This window comes from Carlito syrichta, unplaced genomic scaffold, assembly GCF_000164805.1.
Source record: "Carlito syrichta isolate Samal-C Ts95f unplaced genomic scaffold, Tarsius_syrichta-2.0.1 Scaffold288994, whole genome shotgun sequence".
Lineage (NCBI taxonomy): Eukaryota > Metazoa > Chordata > Mammalia > Primates > Tarsiidae > Carlito > Carlito syrichta.
In genome coordinates, this window is record NW_007233090.1 from 51,594 (window position 1) to 72,712 (window position 21,119).

Below are 21,119 nucleotides of genomic sequence, written 5' to 3' on the forward strand. Positions count from 1 at the left end.
ACCTCATCTCTACAATAAATCAAAAAATCAGCCGGGCGTGGTAGTGCGCGCCTGTAATTCCGGTTACTCGGAAGGCTGAGGTGGAAGGATCGCTGGAGCCCAGCAGGTTGAGGCTGCGGTGGCTGGGAGCGGCCACTGCACTCCAATCTGGGTGACAGAGTGAAACTCCAACTTAAAAAAAGAAAGAAAGAAAGAAAACCACATATGTTAAAAATGACGCCTCTTCAAAGATTGTTTTATATGTATTTTACATATTTCTATTACATAAAAGCAACTTAAGGTGTTTTGTTTATGAACGAGTTGGTGTACTAGACTCATAATGACATGTAATTTTGAGATGGGTGATTTAAGTGAAAAAATGTGAGATAAGAAAATTATACATCTGAAGTGAAAATTTCTCCACATCTATCTGTCATAAAGGTCCTGTTGAACACTACAGTTATTCATTCCCTTTGTCAAACTTTAGTTTTCATATTGAATTCAGGGTAGATAGTGTTTCCCACCACTAGATGGCGCCATGCACAAATGATAGTTTTCCCCCCCATCCAAAGAAAGATGTAAGCTCAGCTGGTCCCACAAGCAGGACATACTACACAGAATGGCTGATGAAGTGGTGTCCTGTAAAATGAACTGTTGCATCCCGGCCTTCTAAGTGGAAGAACAATCTTACAGCTATTACGTTACTACAAAGGAGAAGGACATCAGAATTTGTAGTGAGAATTATTTGACATAAATATTGTACGTAGGGAAGTTGTCATTCACTTGATAAACAGCATAACAGTTCTATGACAGATGAATAACCCACTTACTGGAAATCCACCACTTTTCCCTTTTCTGATGGTGGGACAGAGAACCAAAAAACAAGTATCTAAGTGAACCCCAAGGACACTCAATGACTTCTGTAATAAGGGTTCCTGTTATGCTCAATATCTCTGTGTTGGTGACTTTTTTAGTCAAAGGTGTTAATAAAAGTTTTGGAATGATTAATCTTTAGAGCTACAGAGTTGTTCCCTCGACTTTTCACCAGGCACGGAGATTTCTTCAAGCCTTCAGTTCAGATTTTTGGTTTTTGATTTCCATACATGATTCTACAACCCCAGTGCTGATGAGTAATATGGACGAGTTAAGTTTATTTCAAGATGTAGCCATGGACAATGCTAGCTTTCCTCCTCCTCCTTTTAAGAGATACATGAGGGAGGACCCAAAAAACCGCTAGAATTCATTTATAAAAAATTGTGTATTTATTCTTACATGTTGAAACCAGTCACCTTCAAAGTACTCTCTGTTTGATGCAAACACTTATCAATATACCTTTTCCGCTGCTCAAAACAGTTTGTGAACTCGTCAATTTGGATGCCTTTTAGTGGTCCTGCCATTTTTTGTTTCACCTCTCCCACATCGGCAAAACATTTCACTTTGAGGACTTTTTTCATCCGGGGAAACAAAATAAAGTTGCTTGGGTAAGATCGAGTGAATAGAGAAGGTGGGGTATGGGGGTCATGACATTTTTGGTCAAAAGCTGCTGAACACTGCAGCGTGGGGAGGTTGTTCATGTAAATTGCCCATCATGAAATGGGCAAATGTGATGAAAGAATCATCCCCAAAATTAACTGAAGTCACTTGCAGCCTCTCACAACAATACTAGCTGGTACACAGATGCCAATGGGTTCCTAGAACACTTAGGGGGACGTTTCTACTACAAGGGCCCCCCCCTTGAAAAAATAATTCCGGGTTTTTTGGGTTCCCCCTTGTATATACATATATATGCATATACGTATATGCATATATACATATATATGCATATATATGTATATATGCATATATATGCATATATATACATATATATGCATATACGTATATGCATATATATGTATATACGTATATGCATATATATGTATATACGTATATGCATATATGTATATACGTATATGCATATATATGTATATACGTATATGCATATATATGTATATAGTTGATTTTTAATTTAGGAAACAATTTTACTCATTGGTACATTTTATCCACTGAATTTGTTTATTAGTGCAATCTCTCCCCTCCCCAGGCAATGTAGCAAATGTTTTAAATATGGAAATCCTAATGCAGGGGATGGCCTGGAAGAGATTTTTCTAGAATATCTGTATAAAACAGAAGGTAGGAAATACAAGGCATGAAAGAAGAGGCTCCGTTACAAGGTATCAGCAGTTCCTCAATGTTGAGGATAGAGGAGTCTGGGAATATCCAGAAGTCACTAAAACAGGAGAGAAAATCTGTGTGGAACGGTGGAAGAAAATATATGCAATGATTTATAATCAGTTCTGGTCAGCAATCTGGATACCTCCAGCCCCTGAGTAAACCACAGTTATGTTCTGAAGGTACTGATTCATACACAGGGGTGCTTGCTGTTCCGTTTTGGTTTAACTCCTGGCCTGTTGACTCTTCGATCCCCACCTGCGGAATGAACCGATTCCTTGTGTTAAAACAGAGAGCCTGTGATGGCTCCAAGGAAACGTCAGCGTTTACACAGAGTAGTTTGTTGACTAACATTTTGTAGGCTAAAAATTTTTTAAAGGGCAAATTAAATAGCCTTTGTAAATGCTGCTGAATATTATGAAGGCAAAGATTAAAGGGGAAAAGAAAACACACCAAGTTCCTACCGCTGGATGAACTTGTAGGAGTGGACTTGATGTCAAGAGGCCAAGACAATAATAAAACAGAATTTGCAACTAGTCAGGAAGCTAGGGGAGTCCCAAGAGAGGATAACAAATAATAAAAGGAACAGCATAACATAATAATGCAAAGACAAGACTTAAGCCAAGCAAATATGCAGGTTAGAATAATTATCTTTCAAGTCAGAACTATTTGAAAGGCATAAGGTAGCCTGGGAAAAAGACCAGCTGACTATTTATATGAGCCAGAGTCCCTTGTGGTCTTCAGATTGACAAATAAGACCGGAGGCATCACAGTGGAAGTGTAGCATCTGAGAACCTTGAGATGACAAAATCTCACTCCTTCACTTTATAGAAACTGAGGTCCAGTAAGGGTAAGTGACTTCCCCAAGGCGGCACAGCTAGACAGTGACAAACCCAGAATGAGAACTGGTTTCCTGACCTCCAGTTCAGCGTCCATTGTTCCTCCAACCACACTGCCTCTAAGTAGACAGGGCATCATGGGGAGTCAATGTGTGACCACACAACTGCAATATTAAGTGAACTTCACAGAGAACACGAGACTTGGAGGAGAGAGACTCTGCCTGAGCAAGCTGAGAGAACAAACTTGACAGAGCTGGCAAGAATTCATGAGTACTACTTTTCCAGGGCAGAATGATGGAAGGAAAGGTAAAAGGTCATGGAACCAATGTCTATTGAATGAAACTGGTCACCACCCCCACCTTGCTAGGTGAGAAGGTAAGGCAGGTCTAGTCAATACTTAAATACTAACAGTACTCCTAACAAAAAGAGAAGTTAAAAGAAAATCCTTTTACTACAATACTTGTCAATACTCATCAATGATAATAATGGTAATAACAACAATACCTTTTTTAAAAAAAAAAAAACCACTCCAAATTGCATATTACAAACACATATTGTGAAGAACTGCTTATTTGTGTGATTGAACATGGCCCTGCAATGCTTCAGTTTTATTCCCAAAGGGCACCAGCAGGGTCCCTCCAAGGAGGAGGAGTCTTCGTTATTTCTTTTTTACACTTAGATTCTCCACTTCCCTGATATGGACAGTAACACTGGTTCTTACAAGTTCTAGAAACAAAACACTGATGGCAGAATTATTTGAGACACTTGATGCACACGATTTGTAGCAAAAGTCTGTGATTTCTCTCTAAATTACTAATCTGAAATAGACACAACAAGCCGTCCACAGCTTCAACTTCAAATGATCTGAACAAAAATAGAACAAGCCATGGACAGTGTCTGCATCCCTGTCCAATTTGATGTAAACAACATTTGTAGAAATTGGGTTTGTTAAGAAAGTTTATCCATGTATCTGGATAGCAATAAAAAGCGTTTCCTAGGAAACTGTAAGATCCTGTACCACACAGCATACAGCCCAACTAAGAGGAAAATTAGGTTGATATCTAAATTCAAGGTATAAATTTACATGATTTTTCTTGACTCCTGTGATGATGTCTGAGTACAGCGGGCATGTATATCGGTAGTTGTCTCTGTTTTCCTTCTGTCTCCTGCTGCCATTTTGCCTGTGGAGCTCATGGGTCTAGTCTGGATTTCCTCCTCAGCTGTGACTCCCCTGGACGGTCACAGACTCCCTGTTCGTTTTCGTCCTTCATCTCCAGTTCCAGCACGGTCAGTACTGCCCTTCTGCTGCCAAAGAGACTACTGTTTCATGTCTTCCCATTTCTTCCAGAACAGCTGCCAGCATGCTCAGGTTTCCATCCGGGAAGTTCTGTGCTTCCCAGAGATCCAGAATGACACCAGTTGGGCTGGATTTTGTGGCAAAGTAGTTCAAGTACCTGGAATTGGGAATGGAAAAATGTGTTCAAAAGCATGGCTTATGACTCTTCTGTTTTTATTCAGCTAAATCTTTCTGTCTCTCCATTTGTCTCTAAGTTCTTGGGTCCCACTGTGGTTGACAGTGAGCTCCTAAGTAACTAACCCATACTTAATTAGATCAGCCCCAGACAGGAGACGTGATGCTTAACTTCATTAACCTCAACTCTGAGTAAGATAATTTAAGAGACAAGATGTCTATGGGTCATATCCTAAATAGGAAAATCAAGATACTAATGTTTTCTCTCCTGTCCAGGCTCGGATTATCTTTGATAGGTCATGGTAGGTCTTTTGCTAGGCAGTGACGGCGACATTCTACAAAGTAGAGGCTCCAGAGGTCTCTTTATAACTTAATATTAATGCCATGTTAGTCTGTTAATTATTCACTAAACATTAGGTTCTGCTCAATTGTAGATAAGGAACAATAAGTACTGTAGTGAGTGGATATATTATTTAGGGGGATTTAGCCCATCAGCTTTGCAAAGTGGATCACAAAACTTGATACTTACAAAGCTCAAACGAGCCTAGAATGTCTCCCACTACTGTGTTTGCAAAACCACAGTGCAAGAAACAAAGAATGAGCTTAATACATGTTTGTATGATGAAAACATAAATCAATGTGTGGATGGAAAAAAGTGAGGCTACCCTGCGTCTAATTGTTCTAGGTAGAAACTAGTCCTGGAGCCTGACCGTACCCACCTGTCCAGGTTTAGCTTATGGGCCAGCATCCTCCAGTCATGGCCTCTTGTCTGTGGGGCATCCAGGCTGCTACAGAGCTTCTGCCGGATGGGGAGGGGGATGCTGAAAGCACTGGGCCCTGTGACAGTGGTGATGGTGCTCGCGGGATCCAGCAGCGGCAAATCAATGCCAGTAGGTTCCTGTTGTTCAGGAACAGGGACAACACAGCATTATTTCTGAAGACAAAAGCAATCCCTATTGAACCAATCAACATAAAGCCTTGCTTTGAGCACTGCGAAAAGCACTGAGAAAAGAATGAGTGCTGTTATTCTCCTCAGTGAGAATGGCTTCCTCCTAGCCTGAATGTTGTGAGTCACTGTGTGGAACCTGGCTCCGGGGGGCGGGGGAGGTTTCATATATTTGGTGCTTACTTTACACAGCCTTGGATTTATGAATCTTTGGTGGGTAGGGTGGAAAGCTCTGTTGTGATTCAATAACAGTTTTTCCAATGGGATTCTCCAAGATGACAGATAAGAGAGGAAATATCATTGGTCCCAAAAAGTCAGATTCCTGGGGAGAGGGGGGAGTGAGGGGGGTGTTCAAAAAGGCAACTTTTTGAGAATGAACAGACCTGCGATTAGAAGGCTGAGAGTTAGAGCTTCTGGAAACTGTCTGATCCTGAGGGGAATGTCTGAGGCAAATGTCTCAGTAAATCCCTCCTCACACCCCTGCAGAAGACTGCTCCATTCTGCTTTTGCTGAATGAAACAGAACCCTCTAAATGATATCAACTTAAGACTAATTTTTTAAAAGAAAATGGTAAACACAGTATATGACTGCCTTAGGGCGAGCTGCTAACGGCATCCTCTAATTGCTGTACATTCTTATTTTTTTTAAATCTAATTTTAGTAGAGAAAACCATGAATTGCCTCTTAAGATAGTTTCAACTCATAAAACAGCAAAAATGCAAAATCTGAATTTCATCTGCAGGAGAAACTCTAATCATCATCTGATCACTTTTGCTGGTTGGAAAAGCAAAAGCAAATATTGCCTGGGAACAATTAAAGCAATAAAAGAAAATCTACTTAATCTACTTTAAATGCCATCTCTCTCTCTCTCTTATAAGCAGGTAACTCCTTAGTGTGCATCATTCGTTGCTGGGGTTGAACCAGCCAACAGGATTTCATCTGTCATGAAGTCGCCAGTGTTGTGCCAAGTGCTCAGCTCAGGGGCTCAATGCCACTGTCACCCTGAGCATCCCAGATCCTGCTCTGCACTGCTACAATGGCCCCTCCAATCACGTGTGTGCAGGTACTGTGGGCAGGTGTCGGGGTTCCCAGCAGCCTGGGCTCCAGTGTTGACTGGCAGTGTGTGGCACATCCCAGTATCAGCAGCCAAGGCATACTTCAAGGCTTGTATAATTCCACGGCACAGGGTCCAGCGGGGATGTGGCGGACATTTTATTTTTAACTTTAGAGTTGTGGGGTACAAGTGAGAATTTACTACAAAGTAAGTTGCATGCAGTTGAAGTTTGGGCTTCTAGTGTCTTCCACTGTCTGCCAATCCCATCCTTGTGCTCCTGTTTCCAGTGATCAGGGTCCACTTATGAGTGAGAACATGCAGTATTCAGTTCTCGTTTCTGTGACAGTTCACTTAGCATGATGGTCTCGGAGGGCTTTTTTAGATGAAAACAGTAATGTGGGCTGGGGTCACAGTATTTGGCCTCAAAACCCAAAGCTTGGAAAATGGAGACTCCAAGGAGTCCACTGGCTCCTTTGTATTAGCTCTGGCATGTACCAGGATTTCCAAGATGGGGCATGAAACACAGATGCAACTGCTGAGACCTTCATCAAGCATGGAGCTCTTTTCAAGGGAATGAGAAAAGAGGGCTCCTGACTTCTAGGGGCATAGGACTTAAAGGCGACCAGAAGAGTGTTCCAAGGGAATGTGTCATATGTGTCCATGGATTTATGTTTGGGATGTCTGGACCAAGTGCTCCAAAACTCATATTAGATATAGAATGAAGAATGCATGAGTAGAAGCAAAGAAATCACATGTGACGTCCACAGTTTAGTACATTGTCCACATCGAGGACTGACTGATTTCTCTGGACAATGACAGAGGGCCCAAAGGAAGCCTACCACATCCCTTAATACACTACCTCCCTGATGGTCCCTGAGTGGCAGTGGAGGTTAAAGTCTGCATAGGGAGGGGCCACGTGGTTTCATAAATGATGGCTGTGAGTGCCGCTGGGTGGTGGGTGGTTGGAGGAGGGTGGATACATTTGTGTAGCACTGACTTTTGTCCCCAGAGTCTTTGTACAATTGGCCACAGTAACCCTCTGCTGTTTACTTGTGACCCTTCTTACACTTCTGCCAGACTCATCTTCCTCAAATGCACTAATACTTCTCTTTCTCTTGTCAACTGCGTCTCCTACATGAAGTCCCAATTCTTTTTTATTTATTTATTTATTTTTTGAGTTGCAGTCTCACTCTGTCGCCCAGACTGGAGTGCAGTGGCCGCTCCCAAGCCACCGCAGCCTCGCCTGCTGGGCTCCGGCGATCCTTCCGCCTCAGACTTCCGAGTAGCCGGAATTACAGGCATGCGCTACCATGCCCGGCTGATTTTTTTATGATTTATTGTAGAGATGAGGTCTCGCTGTCCAGGCGGGTCTCGAACCCGCGGGCTCAGGCAATCCATTTACCTCAGCCTCCCAAAGGCGCGGGATTACAGGCTGAGCCACCGAGCCCAGCTGAAGTTCCAATTCTTAACCAAGCATGAGGGATACTTGCACGACCTGCCTCATTGGCTAAGGCCACAAGGGGGTGCATGTAAAGTGCAAAGCCCAGAGTGACATGGAGAAGGGATCCCCCACATGTGCGCTTCCACCACTTTACAAGCTGACCCCAACCTTCCTCAGGCTGCCCTCTCCTTGACGTGACCTGACCTCTCCTCAGAGTATGAGGACCTCACTATTTCTCGTGCCATTTCTAATTTGGTTGCTCCTCTGACGGTTCTTCTGTCCTTTCCTTTATCTCCGCCAGGCAAACTCCTCAAAGCCTGGTCCAAAAGGTATGTTCCCTGAGGATCCGGACAAACCCTCCCCAAGCCCACTCCTGGTGGCCTCCTGGGCGCTTTCCCGGCTCTTCTGCAGTCCTCACATTGGAACCTGTGCATATTGGTTGTATTTATGTGTTACTTCCTTTGAGTTCTCAAATTTCATGGAGATGAGAGTATTTCTGCCATTCTCAGACCCCCTAAGATACTCAGCACTGTGCCTTGCACATAGAGGCTACTCAATTAATATTTGTTGAAATGAGAGAAAATTTTTTTCCAAGTACAGAAAGAAGAAGAGCCAGTTCCTGATGGACTCAGCTCACCCATAGAGTAGCGTGTTGGGCTTCTTTCCAACTAAATGTGGCTGAGGGCTTGGTTCTCCCCACTGTTTAATCATGAAGTTAAAGGCCACTGAAAGACAGGCAAGGGTCCTCGGAGTCTGCTCAGGTTGTCATGTTGCCCCTTTTCTTGATGAATAAAGAACCAGCACCATTTCATGTGGGCGTTAAAGTCCTGGGTCTTCTAACCTCAGCTTCTCTGCCTATTTATTTCTCTGTAGATGAAACGAACTCAATCGGGCATAATTTCTTGTCTATCTGATCAGGAGGCTGACCTCAGCTTTGAAGGTAATAGAAAAATACATATATACATTTAAATGCCATCTGGTAATTTCAGTGGCTATTAGTTCTTCTTTTATTTCCGGGTAAAAGTAGAGATCCCTCTCACAGAATGCTTATTACAATAATTGTTTATGATATTGGCACCATCTGTCTTTGATGTTATAACTCTCTTAGTTAAACATATGATTTTTCAACATTAACCAAACAGCTGCTAAGGGTGATGACGCACATTTTCACGACTCTGCAGTCCTGAAACAACTTTCCACTCCCATGTTCTGACTCTTCCTAAAGTCACTTAGAAAAATCACATTTTCCTCCAGGCATTCTACTGGTGCCTTTGTGTTAGCCCAAATTTTCCAAGTTTTCTCTTTTGAGCAGTTTATAGAAAACAGAAGAGGTAAAAAGATGAGATGGCACTAGCAGAGTAATGTTACATTGCATGTTTTAAACATCCTTTGTGTACACACAAGTGCTGCATACCACTAAGAGGTTACAAGATCTAGCAAATGTAAAAAATTACAATAATTGCTATTATTATCTCTAAGTGTATTATTAAAGTCGATGACTAATACTGCCCCATACACCAAGCTGTGCCTAACCCAGTGTTCAGAGTCTTGCGCTAAATAAGGCAAGATTGTGATCAACCAATGAAGATATACGCCATCTTCTTTTTCTGGGAGCTAATTTTTATTTATTTGTTTATTTAGGAACTGAGTTTTATTTTGTTATTTATTATGACAGAAAGGGAATCTGAAATTTTGGTTGATGACTAATCCCACAGATTAGAGTGACAGTTTACTCAAGTGTCCCCTTAACCTAGTAGTGTCAATGGTACCAATAAGGATGGTGAACATAGCCTGGCATGGTGGTTCACGCCTGTAATCCCAGCACTTTGGGAGACCAAGGAGAGAGGACTGCCCGAGTCCAGGGGTTTGACACCAGCCTGAGCAACGCGGTGAAACCTCGGCTCTACAATAAATCCAAAAATTAGCTAGGCGCAGTGGCACACATTCCTGTAGTTCAGCTATTCCTACTTGGAAGGATGAGGTGGAAGGACTGACTGAGCGCAGCAGGTAGAGGCTGCGGTGGTCATGAGTGTGCCCCTGTCCTCCAGTCTGGGCGACCTTATGAGACTCCAACTCAAAAAAAAAGAAAGATAAAAAATAAAAAAACAAGCCGGGCTCAGTGGCTCAACCTGTAATCCCGCGCCTTTGGGAGGCTGAGGTGAGTGGGTTGTCTGAGCCCGCAGGTTCGAGACCCGCCTGGACAGCGAGACCTCATCTCTACAATAAATCAAAAAATCAGCCGGACGTGGTAGTGCATGCCTGTAATTCTGGCTACTTGGAAGGCTGAGGCGGAAGGGTCATGGGAGCCCAGCAGGTTGAGGCTGCGGTGGCCAGGAGCGGCCACTGCACTCCAGTCTGGGCGACAGAGTGAGACTCCAACTCAAAAAATAAAAAATAAAATAAAATAAAAAACCAATGGTGAACATATATTGAATATGTTCTGGGCCAATTTTTTTGTGGGTGCCACTGGGTGGTGGATGACTGGGGGAGGGGAAGTATATTTCTGGCAAGTCAGTACATTCTTGGGCCATGGGACATTGGAATGGGAATGCTAGCCCACCTGCCATCTTGCCCTGTGACCTTAGGAACGAGTCCTGTTTAGAAGAAAGAAACCACAAATGGAGTCTTTTCTCTTCTTGTTTATGGTGTGTCAGTCATCTTGTACCCTTTCTTGGGCATTTTGATGAGGATCCGGGTCTCAGAACTCTCCAGAGTCCATTGTTGTTCAGTTCCAAGTCTGGCTTTCCTACATCAGTACCCAGACACATGTACCCAGCACCCGCATTCAAATGCTAACCACAATGGTGGAATTCAGTGACCCAGAAGTAAAAGCCTAGGAGTGCTCCTTAATCCCCAGAGTCATCTCCACTCCCATCACTTCTCCTCCTCCCTCAGTTAAATATGCTTGTCTATCACACACAGGCAGATGCCTCCGATGGGCCTTGGAGCGGACTGCCGCCAAGTTGCAAAAGAAATCCTCTTTCCTCCATGTTGGCACAAGAAAGAAAGTCCTTAAATTGTGATCACACTATGCAAAACCATCCCTTTTCTGTAAGGAGGTGGTGGTCCTCGTGGGGGCAGGGTACAGAGCAGCTATCTTTCATTCAAGGCTGCGTCTGATCCACCTTTTCAACACAGCAAATGTTCACTCTGAACAGAAAGCAAGCATCAAAGACACAGACCTCCTCACCCCCCTCGGAAATTCCACAGCCTTTGTTGTCACTGGAGCTGGGTGGTTATTGAACTTTGCAGACCTGCTGGGCCTGGAAAGTGAAAACACCCTCCCGAGCCAGCAGGGGTGGTGCTGTGTGCTGGGAGATAGGGCTGCGCGTCCACAGGCCTGGCGGTTGCCATGGAGCCCTGACACTGAGATCATGCCTTATGAATGTCACCAGGGTCTGTGACTAAAGTTGTTTATGAGTCAAAAGTCTCACGGAACGAGACGAGGAAATGATGCCTGCACCTTGGTGAGCTGTGGGAAAGAAGCATGGGGTGTCGTGGGAGCTGACATGCTTCTCCCCCCACTCGGTTTGCTAAGGAGGATAGTCTTTAAATGCAACATGTGGATCAAGACAAGCTGAACATACTGACATTTCATTCGTCACTGTGCTTGAGACAACCAGGGAGTGGAAGTATTTTAAACCGTGTATTGGCCTGCTGTCGTCTTAACATATGACAGTCTTGTGCTTTGGAGCCCAGTAAGCAGCCCGGAGCTCAGCTCCGCGGGGCCCAGAGAGGCTGCCTTCTGCCCATCCGGCTTCTTCTGTTTCCTTTGATCCTCCAGCGGGAAGGGTTACCCCTTTTCAAGCCTTTGGATCCCAGGTGACAGATCGGGAAGGGCATGGACACTCCTCCTTCCTGACAGAGAAGTTTTAAACAGCAGTGATCGTTGTTATTGCTGTAACGTGGACATATGAAAATGCCCAAGTGAAGAGAGCCAGCAAAGGCAGGCAAAACGGGTGGCCACCAGGGGAAATATGGAAATTTGACTTCTATTTCTGGAACATTCCCCCACCCTGGAGAAAAGGACATCTCTTTTTCTATTTAGAGAAGGATGTATGAGAGAGGAAGGGGACCAAGAGATTTCTCCTTTCAGCGTGGAGAAAAAAGGGAGAAAAGAAAAAGAGAGGGGCAGTGGGCCATCTGTCTTGTGCAACCCCCTCCCCCCACTCAGCAGCATGGGATTAGGGAGGAAGGGAGGAGAGACAGATGGAAGATGCGGAATGAAGCACGAGGGAAGGATGCTCTGGGGAAAGTTGCTCTATGTGCGCAACTTAAATTAAACCTCAGACTTGAAATTCGGATATGTTTTTAAAAGTTAGAACATAAGTCTTGAATTCATGTCATAAAAAATGACCCTAGCTTTTCTAAAAGGATTCCATGCCGTATTCCTTTGTGCAGCCAGCTCCCCATGCTCATTAAAAGTATGCTTCTATTAGCAAATAGGATTTCTAGAAAGCATCTGAGGACTTCCCGGGTGGCCTGGATTGAGGCGCCCTTTGAGCTCGCACTGTCTCTCCTCCTGAGTGGCATCCTCTCCCTGGATTTCAGACAGACGGGCGCTGCTTACCTCCAACACGGTGCAGTTTAGCTGGAAGATCTGCCCCTCTCCTTCCACCTGCCGTACACAGAGCTTGCAAACCAGCTCCACTGTGTTTAGGCTAAATCTTTCCAGAGTGAAGGTGCAGTGCAGGTTTCTTTGAGAGCCACTCCAGATATGGTAAAAAGGAATTTCCTAGGAGATATGAAAGTGTTAACCACAAAGGATGGACTGATTACACATATTATCTCATTTAATCCTCGCAGCAGGCCTATGTGTAAACACATCCTGATCCTCTTTTTTCATGAAAAACCTGAGGCCCAGAGAGGTTAAATAACTTCCTGAAGTCACAAAGCAAATCAGTGGCAGAGTTGAGATTTGAACTTAAGGAGTCAGCCTCCAGAATCATACACATGTCTGCCACGTGTCTCAAAATTTACAAAAAAAACAACCATTGCAAATGATTTTAAAAAAAGCTTAAAAATTTCCCAAAGTAAAACACCAGTCATTGCTCATTAAAAGAATCCCTGCCGTGACATTCTGAAGAAAAGCAAAGAAAATCTAAAGGATCCTGCACAGACACTGCTGCCTTTTATGCTTCCCTCTCCCCCCTGCATAGGACAGGGGAAGCCAAAACCCGGGAAACAGCAGACTCAATCTCCAGTCACAAAAAAAGTCCTTGGCCTAAAAAGTATCAAGCTCCAAACAGACTTCTATTTTCTAAAAGTTTAGACTGCCTTCCAGAACCCATCCTAGAATCTGTTTTCAATAAAGAAAAGAAAAGATTGATACATTTAAAACATGGGAGAATGTGGTGGTCAAAAGCGGTTCGATTCAGTACAAATGAGAACACCCTCTCCACACTTACTTGATAATTTGGGGCAAGTTACTTAATGTTTCTATGCCTCAGTTTTCCCATCTGCAAAAGAATATCTAATTTGTAGTTCTGCTCAAGTTAAATGAGATAAGTCAAAGTATATAAGAATGTCCACAGCTGGCAAGTGTTCAGCCAGGGTGAGTTTTAACTAATATCATATCACTATTACCAAATTAGTATTTTCCATTATGATTGTATAAAGGAAACTACTTCTAAAAGGGGGAGATCTGTGGGATTTTATGACAGTTGCAACATAGAGGAAAGAAGAAAGCAAAGGAAGAGATGTAATGAGAAAGTCAAAAGCCAGATCTCTCGATCAAGGACTGGGTTATCTATAGAAGAGTCTGGCATGCAACCCCCGTCAGAGCTCACGATGCTTAACAGACTAGTAGGTTTCTTTCCCATAATTCACGTGTAAGAATTGACATGCGAAAGTAAGAATGGAACTGAAAAGTCTTCTTTTCAGTCCTTCTGATCTGTTCCTTGATTTACATCAGAAATAGCAACCAGTTCAGCTGCAGTGATGGGGTTTGGGTTGGATTTGCCTGTGGATAAACATGGAGTCACAGATTCTCTAAATGTGTTTGCATCTCCTAGGGCTGGGTATGAGGCTGGCAATTCCATCAGTATAGTTTCCAGAGAACCTAAGCTGATGGATGGAGGAGTCTGGGGTTTCTCACATGTACATACAGTGAGACTTGGGACTAGCTTTTTTTTTTTTTTTTGCCTGTTCTTTAAGAAAATCTTGACCAGGTTTTACTTTTACATGCTATTTCAGTTCCCAAACTGGGGCTCCTTCTAATTTTTCAGTGTAATGGTACTGGCCTAGCAAGGCTGAGGCCTAATTTGTATCACATGGGGTAAAATGTCCCTCTGTTTTTTTCTGTGAACGCATCTGAGGCTGTTTTTACCAATCAATGTGAACATTTACTATGAAAATAAATTGAAATGATGGAGGGAAGTCTTTTACTATGTATTTATTTATTCATTTGTTTAAGATTTGGAGTCTCTTGCTGTCACCTAAGCTGGAGTGCAATGGCATGATCATGGCTCACCACAGCCTCAATCTTTTGAACTCGGGAGATCTTGCCACCTTAGCCTCCTGAGAAACTGGGACCTTAGGGGCACAACATCACGCCCATCTGATTTTTTTGGTTTTTTTTGTAGAGATGAAGTCTTGCTATGTTGCTTAAGCTGGTCTAGAACTCCTAGACTCAAGTAATCCTCCCCCCTTGGCCCCCCAAAGTGCTGGGATTACAGGCATGAGTCAGCATGTCTGACCCCGAAAGTGATAGCACAGTTATTTAAAGGAGAATTTTTAAAAGCATTTCTTCAAATATGTCTGTAAAGAATTTTTCAAAAATCCCCAAACCATTTTGGAGAAACAATTTCCCCAAACTATATGGAGAAACAAATCAATATGACTAATTTCAAGGAAGGGGATTTCCTCTGACTCTGTAACGTTAGCCCTCTTTCTTGAGGCTGTCTCCAGGCCCTTTATTCAGCATGGGACCTTACCTGATATTTAGCCAGCAATTTGCTCTTCCAGAGAGAATGGATGACGTCATGAATTGACAGACGCAGGTTGTGGGTACTGCCTTTAAAATGAAGAGCCTTAGGTTCTTCCAGAAGTTGTCCTCCCATCTGTTTCTCAAGATGTAAAACTTCCTAGAAAGACATGACCCAAAACAAAAGCATGTTACTATATCGCATCACTCCTGTTGGTGCTGCCATCCAATGAGTACGTTTCTTCACTGTGCCTCCTGGATGGCATATCTAACTTGTGCAACACTGTGAACATCTGCTTTTGGCAGCCTTGAGACCCTCCAACTGAAGTCCCTCCCATTTTGTAGGAGACTGGTCCCCATTGACAAACTCTTTTTGGCAATCTACATACATTGTGCTGTTGTGGTGCACATTGAGTACAGTCTGCCCTTATCAACCAAAGAGTGGAGTACTTAGTCAAATATGGGGAAAGAACAATCAGAGCTCCAAACTAGAAGAACTCCAAATAAAAGAAAAAAAATAGGTAGAAATATAGATAAACAGACAAGAAAGCAGATTTTCAATTAACTTTTAAGGAAAGGGGCAAATAACTAAATGATATACCCCTGTGTAAAACTTGATAAAAACAACCAACACACAAAAACATAGAACCTCTTTTAGATTTTGAATTCAGTCTTGTATAGTTTCTTCAGGTATAGAAATTAAAATTATGAATTAAATTCTGAACTATATAGTTACTCAAATTTCAAGAAGAACACCTTATTGCTCAGGAATTGTAGCCGATGAACAGATTTGCTATGTCATTTACTTACGCTATAAAGATACAGCACAAAGACAAATTATGTGTAACCTTCCATTTTCCAAACCAGTTGATGGGTGCTAATGAAGCATTTCCAAAGACAGTTGTAATTATCCAAACAGCAGCAAACCATTAGTTATCAATGAACAAATATCCTGGGTCTCCTTTGCTGCCTAAACCATTCCCATGCACATTAATTCCCTCCTGCTTTAAAAGTCTTAATGACATGGACACATAGGCAATTTGTGACCTTTCTTATAGGGGTCTAGGAATATAATAGATTTTATTTATTTATTTATTTAATTTTTGAGTCAGCATCTCCCTCTGTCACCCAGGCTGGATAGCAGTGGCATAATTATGGCTCACCACACCCTCAAACTCCTAGGCTCAGGGGTTCCTTCTGCCTCAGCCTCCCAAGTAGCTGGGATTACAGGCACCTGCCAATACTCCTGGCTAACTTTTTAATTTTTTTGTAAAGACGAGGTCTCACTATGTTGCCCAGGCTGGTCTCAAACTCCTGCCTCAAGCAGTCCTCTCACCTTGGCCTCCCAAAGTGCTGGGTTTACAGGCATGAGCCACTGTGCCCAGCAGACTATAATAGATTTTATTAAACATGTAAAAGCAAAATATGATTTTCCTCTTTGGTGATATTTCAACAGAAAGCAGAAAGTTCAAGAAGCCAGGTATCCATTCAAAATGCCACACACATGTATGGTGCACCTACTAAGATACCCAGCTTGAGTGGGTCACAGTGGAAGTTTTCAAGTATGAGAATCAGATTGCCTCATATCCAGAAATGCATCCACTTTGCACTTGTTGAATGAATTCTAACCCAGACACGTGTGGTCTAGAATGTGGTGCCTCCCACCATCATTGATTAGATGTAAGCAGCTCATTTCAAACTGCTTCTTTAGTGATCCTTCACATCCATCATCTTTGGGTCAGGCCACTATTCTGAACAAGGCAAGCTGCTGCAAGGTCCTATAAGGTGCAAAAAAGATGAGGATAATGTGGAATGTAGTCTCAGACCGGGACTCCTCTAATTAGTGCCTAATGGAAGGCAACAGCGCACTGACGTCAAGAAGTGTGTGGTCCCGCTGCCGGGGAGTATTGAACCACTATGTCACGTTGCTGGTTGATGAGTAGCTATCATTTGTGACAGGAGCCTGAGCAGTCAGTCTGCCTCCAGTCATAGTCAGTTGGCCATCCTGACACGTTCGTTGTGTCGCTGCATTGTGCCAGAGCTCAGCAGCCTCCGAAGGTCTCCAGAAAGCCATACAGACCCATCTAGTCACATGTGCTGCTCACGGAACACCCTCCACAACTCTGCACACCCCATTCCTCAACAAGAATCCATGTGGAAATGCAGAAGAAGAAAAGTGAGAGTTAATTGCAATTTCTTCTGCTTCAGCAGGAAGGCATAATGAGCTTATGTTGATCATGTTCAGTGTCTAGTTAGCATAATAGAGAAAGCTGATGTTCCCAGTGAACCTGGCACCTGACAAATTCTAAAGCTAAAATGATGTTTGTTTATAAGCCATTAGAAGAAAAGAAACATAATTAGAAATCTTTGAGATTACAGTCATGCCAATCAATCAGTTCCAACTTCTTTCCAGTATGCCCTAATTACCTCATCAAGACGTCTAAAGAGCAATCGATAGTAATTATCTGATTACTATAGATCTTCATTATGTCCAAATTATCTCCCTGGGATGTCTAAAAGAAGATGCATTGTATTCCAGGAGGTAATTGTACACAACAATGTATAATCCACACCCCATCCCTACAATCAACATAGACTGCCAGAGGCTATGGAGAACTTACCAGTTTTCTTGGCAAGGCAGGCCATTGAAAAAAACAGTAACTGCCTATTGCCCAGGACCTTGAAGTCAAGAAATCTAACAGTGTGTCTTGACTGCAAAGTCTGGGTTGGAGTCAGCCCAAGAATAAGGCTCAGTTTTTGGTTTCTTCATCAGTGATCTCAAGTTATACTCAAGAATTCTCCCTAGTGAGGAAAAAATCTGCACTGACTTGGAGAGCCCTTTTTTGAGAGAAAGTACCAAATAAAGTGTCATTTCTGACAGTGGGGCCACACACCCCTTCCATATTCTTTCCATTAACCAGAATGACACAAAACTACTGCACAGAGCTGGGAGGAACCCGACTTTTACACCCTTTCAAATTGGACATGAACCTTGATAAAGATAAACTACCTCTCAGACACATCCATGCTTAGAGCAGAGGCTTCTAGATGTATCTGCTTACACATTCTACCAGTTCAAAAATTTACCATGCATTTTATGCTAATTTATACATTATATATCTAAATTACTACATCAGTATGTTATTATATTATATTATGAAATATATATAAAGTTCAAAAATACATCAATTTCTTTTTTTGTTTTAAAAATGTGAGTACAATTCAGGATTAGGTAGATAAGTGGTCATTTTACAGGTAAAGTTTGGACCTTCCTTTGGTCTCCACATCATCTGGTTTGAGATCAGGTACCCCTATTGATGTTATGTGTCCCCCTTTCTGGCAGTGTCTCAGTACTGCCAATCCCTTTCTTATAGTATTATGATTAATGTTCAGGGTCCACTTATGAGTGAGAACATGTGGTACTCGGTTCTTTGTTTCTGTGATAGATCACTGAGTCACTTAGTCTTATAAATGCTAAATCCATCCAAGTTGCCGTGAAGTTCGTAATTTTTTCCTTCTTTATGACTGTGTAACACTTCATTGTGTATATATATTACATTTTTTTTAATCCAGTCCACTTTCTATGGGCAGCACAGTTGTTTCCATGTTTTCACTATTGTGAGTAATGCTGCAATAAATGTGTGTGCAGGTATCTTTTTCATGCAATGATTTGAGTTCCTCCGAGCATATTCCCCAAAAAAGGGAATTGTTGGGCATGAATTTCAATGTTTATTTATCTTAGCTTTATCCTAAGATAGTATAATATTGTCTTTTTTTTTTCTTTTGCCTTGATCATTCACGAGCCTGAGGTGTGTGAACCCATTTTGGAGACTGTTGACTCAGGCAACTGTCCTTTCACTAAGACCTGGGGAAGAGCTCAGCCTAGCACCAAAGCATTCAATTAGAAGAAACTTTGCTAACTTAAATTTAAGCTTTTTTTCCCTGAAAAGTAGTAACTGGTATCATTACACTCAGGATCATAACATAACATAGAAGACAATAATCAAAGTATGAACTACAGGCATCTCAGTCAATCCATAAAACAACTCTTGGAAAGTAAGATAATCTAAAATCACACACAAGTCAGAGCTGACATGTCACAGACAGTGAACCCCAAGCATAAGATGGAAGAAACAAGCCCACCTGAAAAGTTAATCAGGCTTTTGTTCTGTATTATTACTGTTTAATTTAATTTTATTTCAATAGCTATAGGGGATACAAATGGGTTTTGGTTACACGGTTGTATTGTATAGTGGTGAAGAAGTCTGAGATTTTAGTGCACCCATCACTCCCACCTGTGCCCACTGTACCTGATAGGCGATTTTTCGTCCATTGTTAAGATTTTAAATGTTATAATTTGAGATGTACTAAAGCAGATCCCACTTAAAAATATGCAGTAACTAGTACTTCAAAAAATTTGATTTTCAGGATTCTTTGGGCATATCATTTTAGTTAATAGATATTGATACAGATATGTAAGAGGACATTAAAAAGTAGCAGACATACAAATCAGTAAGTTACGGCTTTACAGTTTAGTGTTTTCCTCTCCTTAATCTTCCTGGGAACAATCATTCAGCATTCATGAGACACGTAAGGCCTGTCAGGCCCTATATCAGGCTCTGGGGCTCACAGACAAGTAAGTCCCTGTCACTGTCTCAAATTGCTAATGGGCTTGGTCGATGGGGGGGGTGATGTATAAACATGTAACCACACTCAGTGTGCTAAGCTTGAAATCTGCCTCTACACAGGCTGCTTTGGGATCACAAAAGTTAGGATATTTCACACACCTTAAAAAAGAATAAGAACCAAATATATGTAAGGTCAAAAGATTTAGGAAGACAAGAGAAATATCGTGACCTTGAAGAGAAATGTTATAATGGGAATTAGGATCATCTCGGTTCTTTGTTCTCAGAAATATCAATGTCAGCTTCCTCTGTAGACAATGTCCTCTCAGCTGGCAGCATCATCTCAGGGGCTTGTCTGGCTCTGGGGTGAGGCCGGCAGGTGTGGCCTACTTGTTGCTTTGATGAGTTTTCTCTGCCTATGTGAGAAGAGGATGAGTTTCTGACTTCCTTGTGCAGTTCTATCTGTATCCCATCTAACTTTACCTTGCAAAGGCATGTTCAAACAGATAACCAAACACTGCGTGTTCTCACTCATATGTGGGAGCTAAATGGTCACAAAGATGAAAACAGTAGACACTGGGGACACCAATAAGGGGGGCGCCTGAGGGGGGAGTTAGGGTTCAGAAATTGCCTATGAGGTACAGTGTTCACTATCTGGAGAGTGGGCCACCTGAGACCCATTCCCCACCACTACCCAGTATGTCCCTGTAATGAATATGCATGCATGACCCCTGAATCTAAAATAAAGAGGAAAAAAACAGAGAGAGAGAAGGGTATGGACAAAGGTGTCTGTAGTCCATGCCTCCATGGCAGCACGCCTATCTACACACTCATGAACTTCAAGCATGGTGTCACCAGAGCAGACCCTCTGCCTCAGAGACTGGTGTCTATCAGGATCTGAGTAATCCTGTGGGAGGGGCTCCGGCCCCATGCTGTGGCAGCCTCCAAAGCAGGCTGACTGGCCAGTATTGATTGAGGGAGCCTGTGAAGGATTGCTCCAAAGGCAGGGACAAGGAATTCCACAGAAGAAACAAGTAGCTTTCACAATAACCAATTAAACCAAGACATTATCCATGACAAGCCATTAGCCTGGGCCACTTAAGAGCCACAATAAATCCAAACTGTTTTAAAGGCCTGCATGCACAAAGGAAGCACCTCTGGCCTGTACCCAGCCCTCTCCCAGGCTCTTGGACGATGGGATCTGCCCTGATTAGGGCCTGCAGAGAAAGGCAAGGTGGAGGGGACATGGGGAAGCCATACATCCTCACTCTGGTGTGCCCAACCCCAGAATTTCTCCCTCTGCATTGTGTTGGGGTCCGACCGCAGCTACCTCCTCCGTCTCTTGCTCCATCTCCTCCCCTTCCATGCCTGGGCAAATTTCTCTGAAGTGTCATTCTAGCAGCTACTGCTCACTGGGAGCCCCAAGGCAACAGAGTGGCATACACTCAGAGGCTTGAAGTAGCCTCTAAGAAGATGACAAGTCTCTACCCCCAGGGTCTAGGCAGAAGCTGGGTTGCAGAGCCTGGCAAAGTGGTGACTTTGTATCAAGAACTGTGGGGTGCTGGGGCTCCTCAGCAGGTCTCCTGGGCCAGTGCTCTAGGCCCTGGCCTCCCCCCCTCTGCCTGCCCTTCC

General features: G+C 42.9%; 1 protein-coding gene across 1 annotated transcript in view; it reads right to left on the bottom strand.

Annotated features, from left to right (window-relative positions):
- Nucleotides 1-3,619: 3,619 nt before the first annotated feature.
- UNC5C (unc-5 netrin receptor C) overlaps nucleotides 3,620-21,119 on the bottom strand; it is a gene marked incomplete at its 5' end in the record, with an annotated part of 75,792 nt that continues 58,292 nt past the window's right edge. Inside the window, 4 exons of the mRNA XM_021710447.1 lie at nucleotides 3,620-4,480; nucleotides 5,217-5,395; nucleotides 12,508-12,672; nucleotides 14,873-15,022. Of these exons, the coding sequence (XP_021566122.1) occupies nucleotides 4,315-4,480; nucleotides 5,217-5,395; nucleotides 12,508-12,672; nucleotides 14,873-15,022 (660 nt within the window). The remainder of the gene's footprint in view (nucleotides 4,481-5,216; nucleotides 5,396-12,507; nucleotides 12,673-14,872; nucleotides 15,023-21,119) is intronic.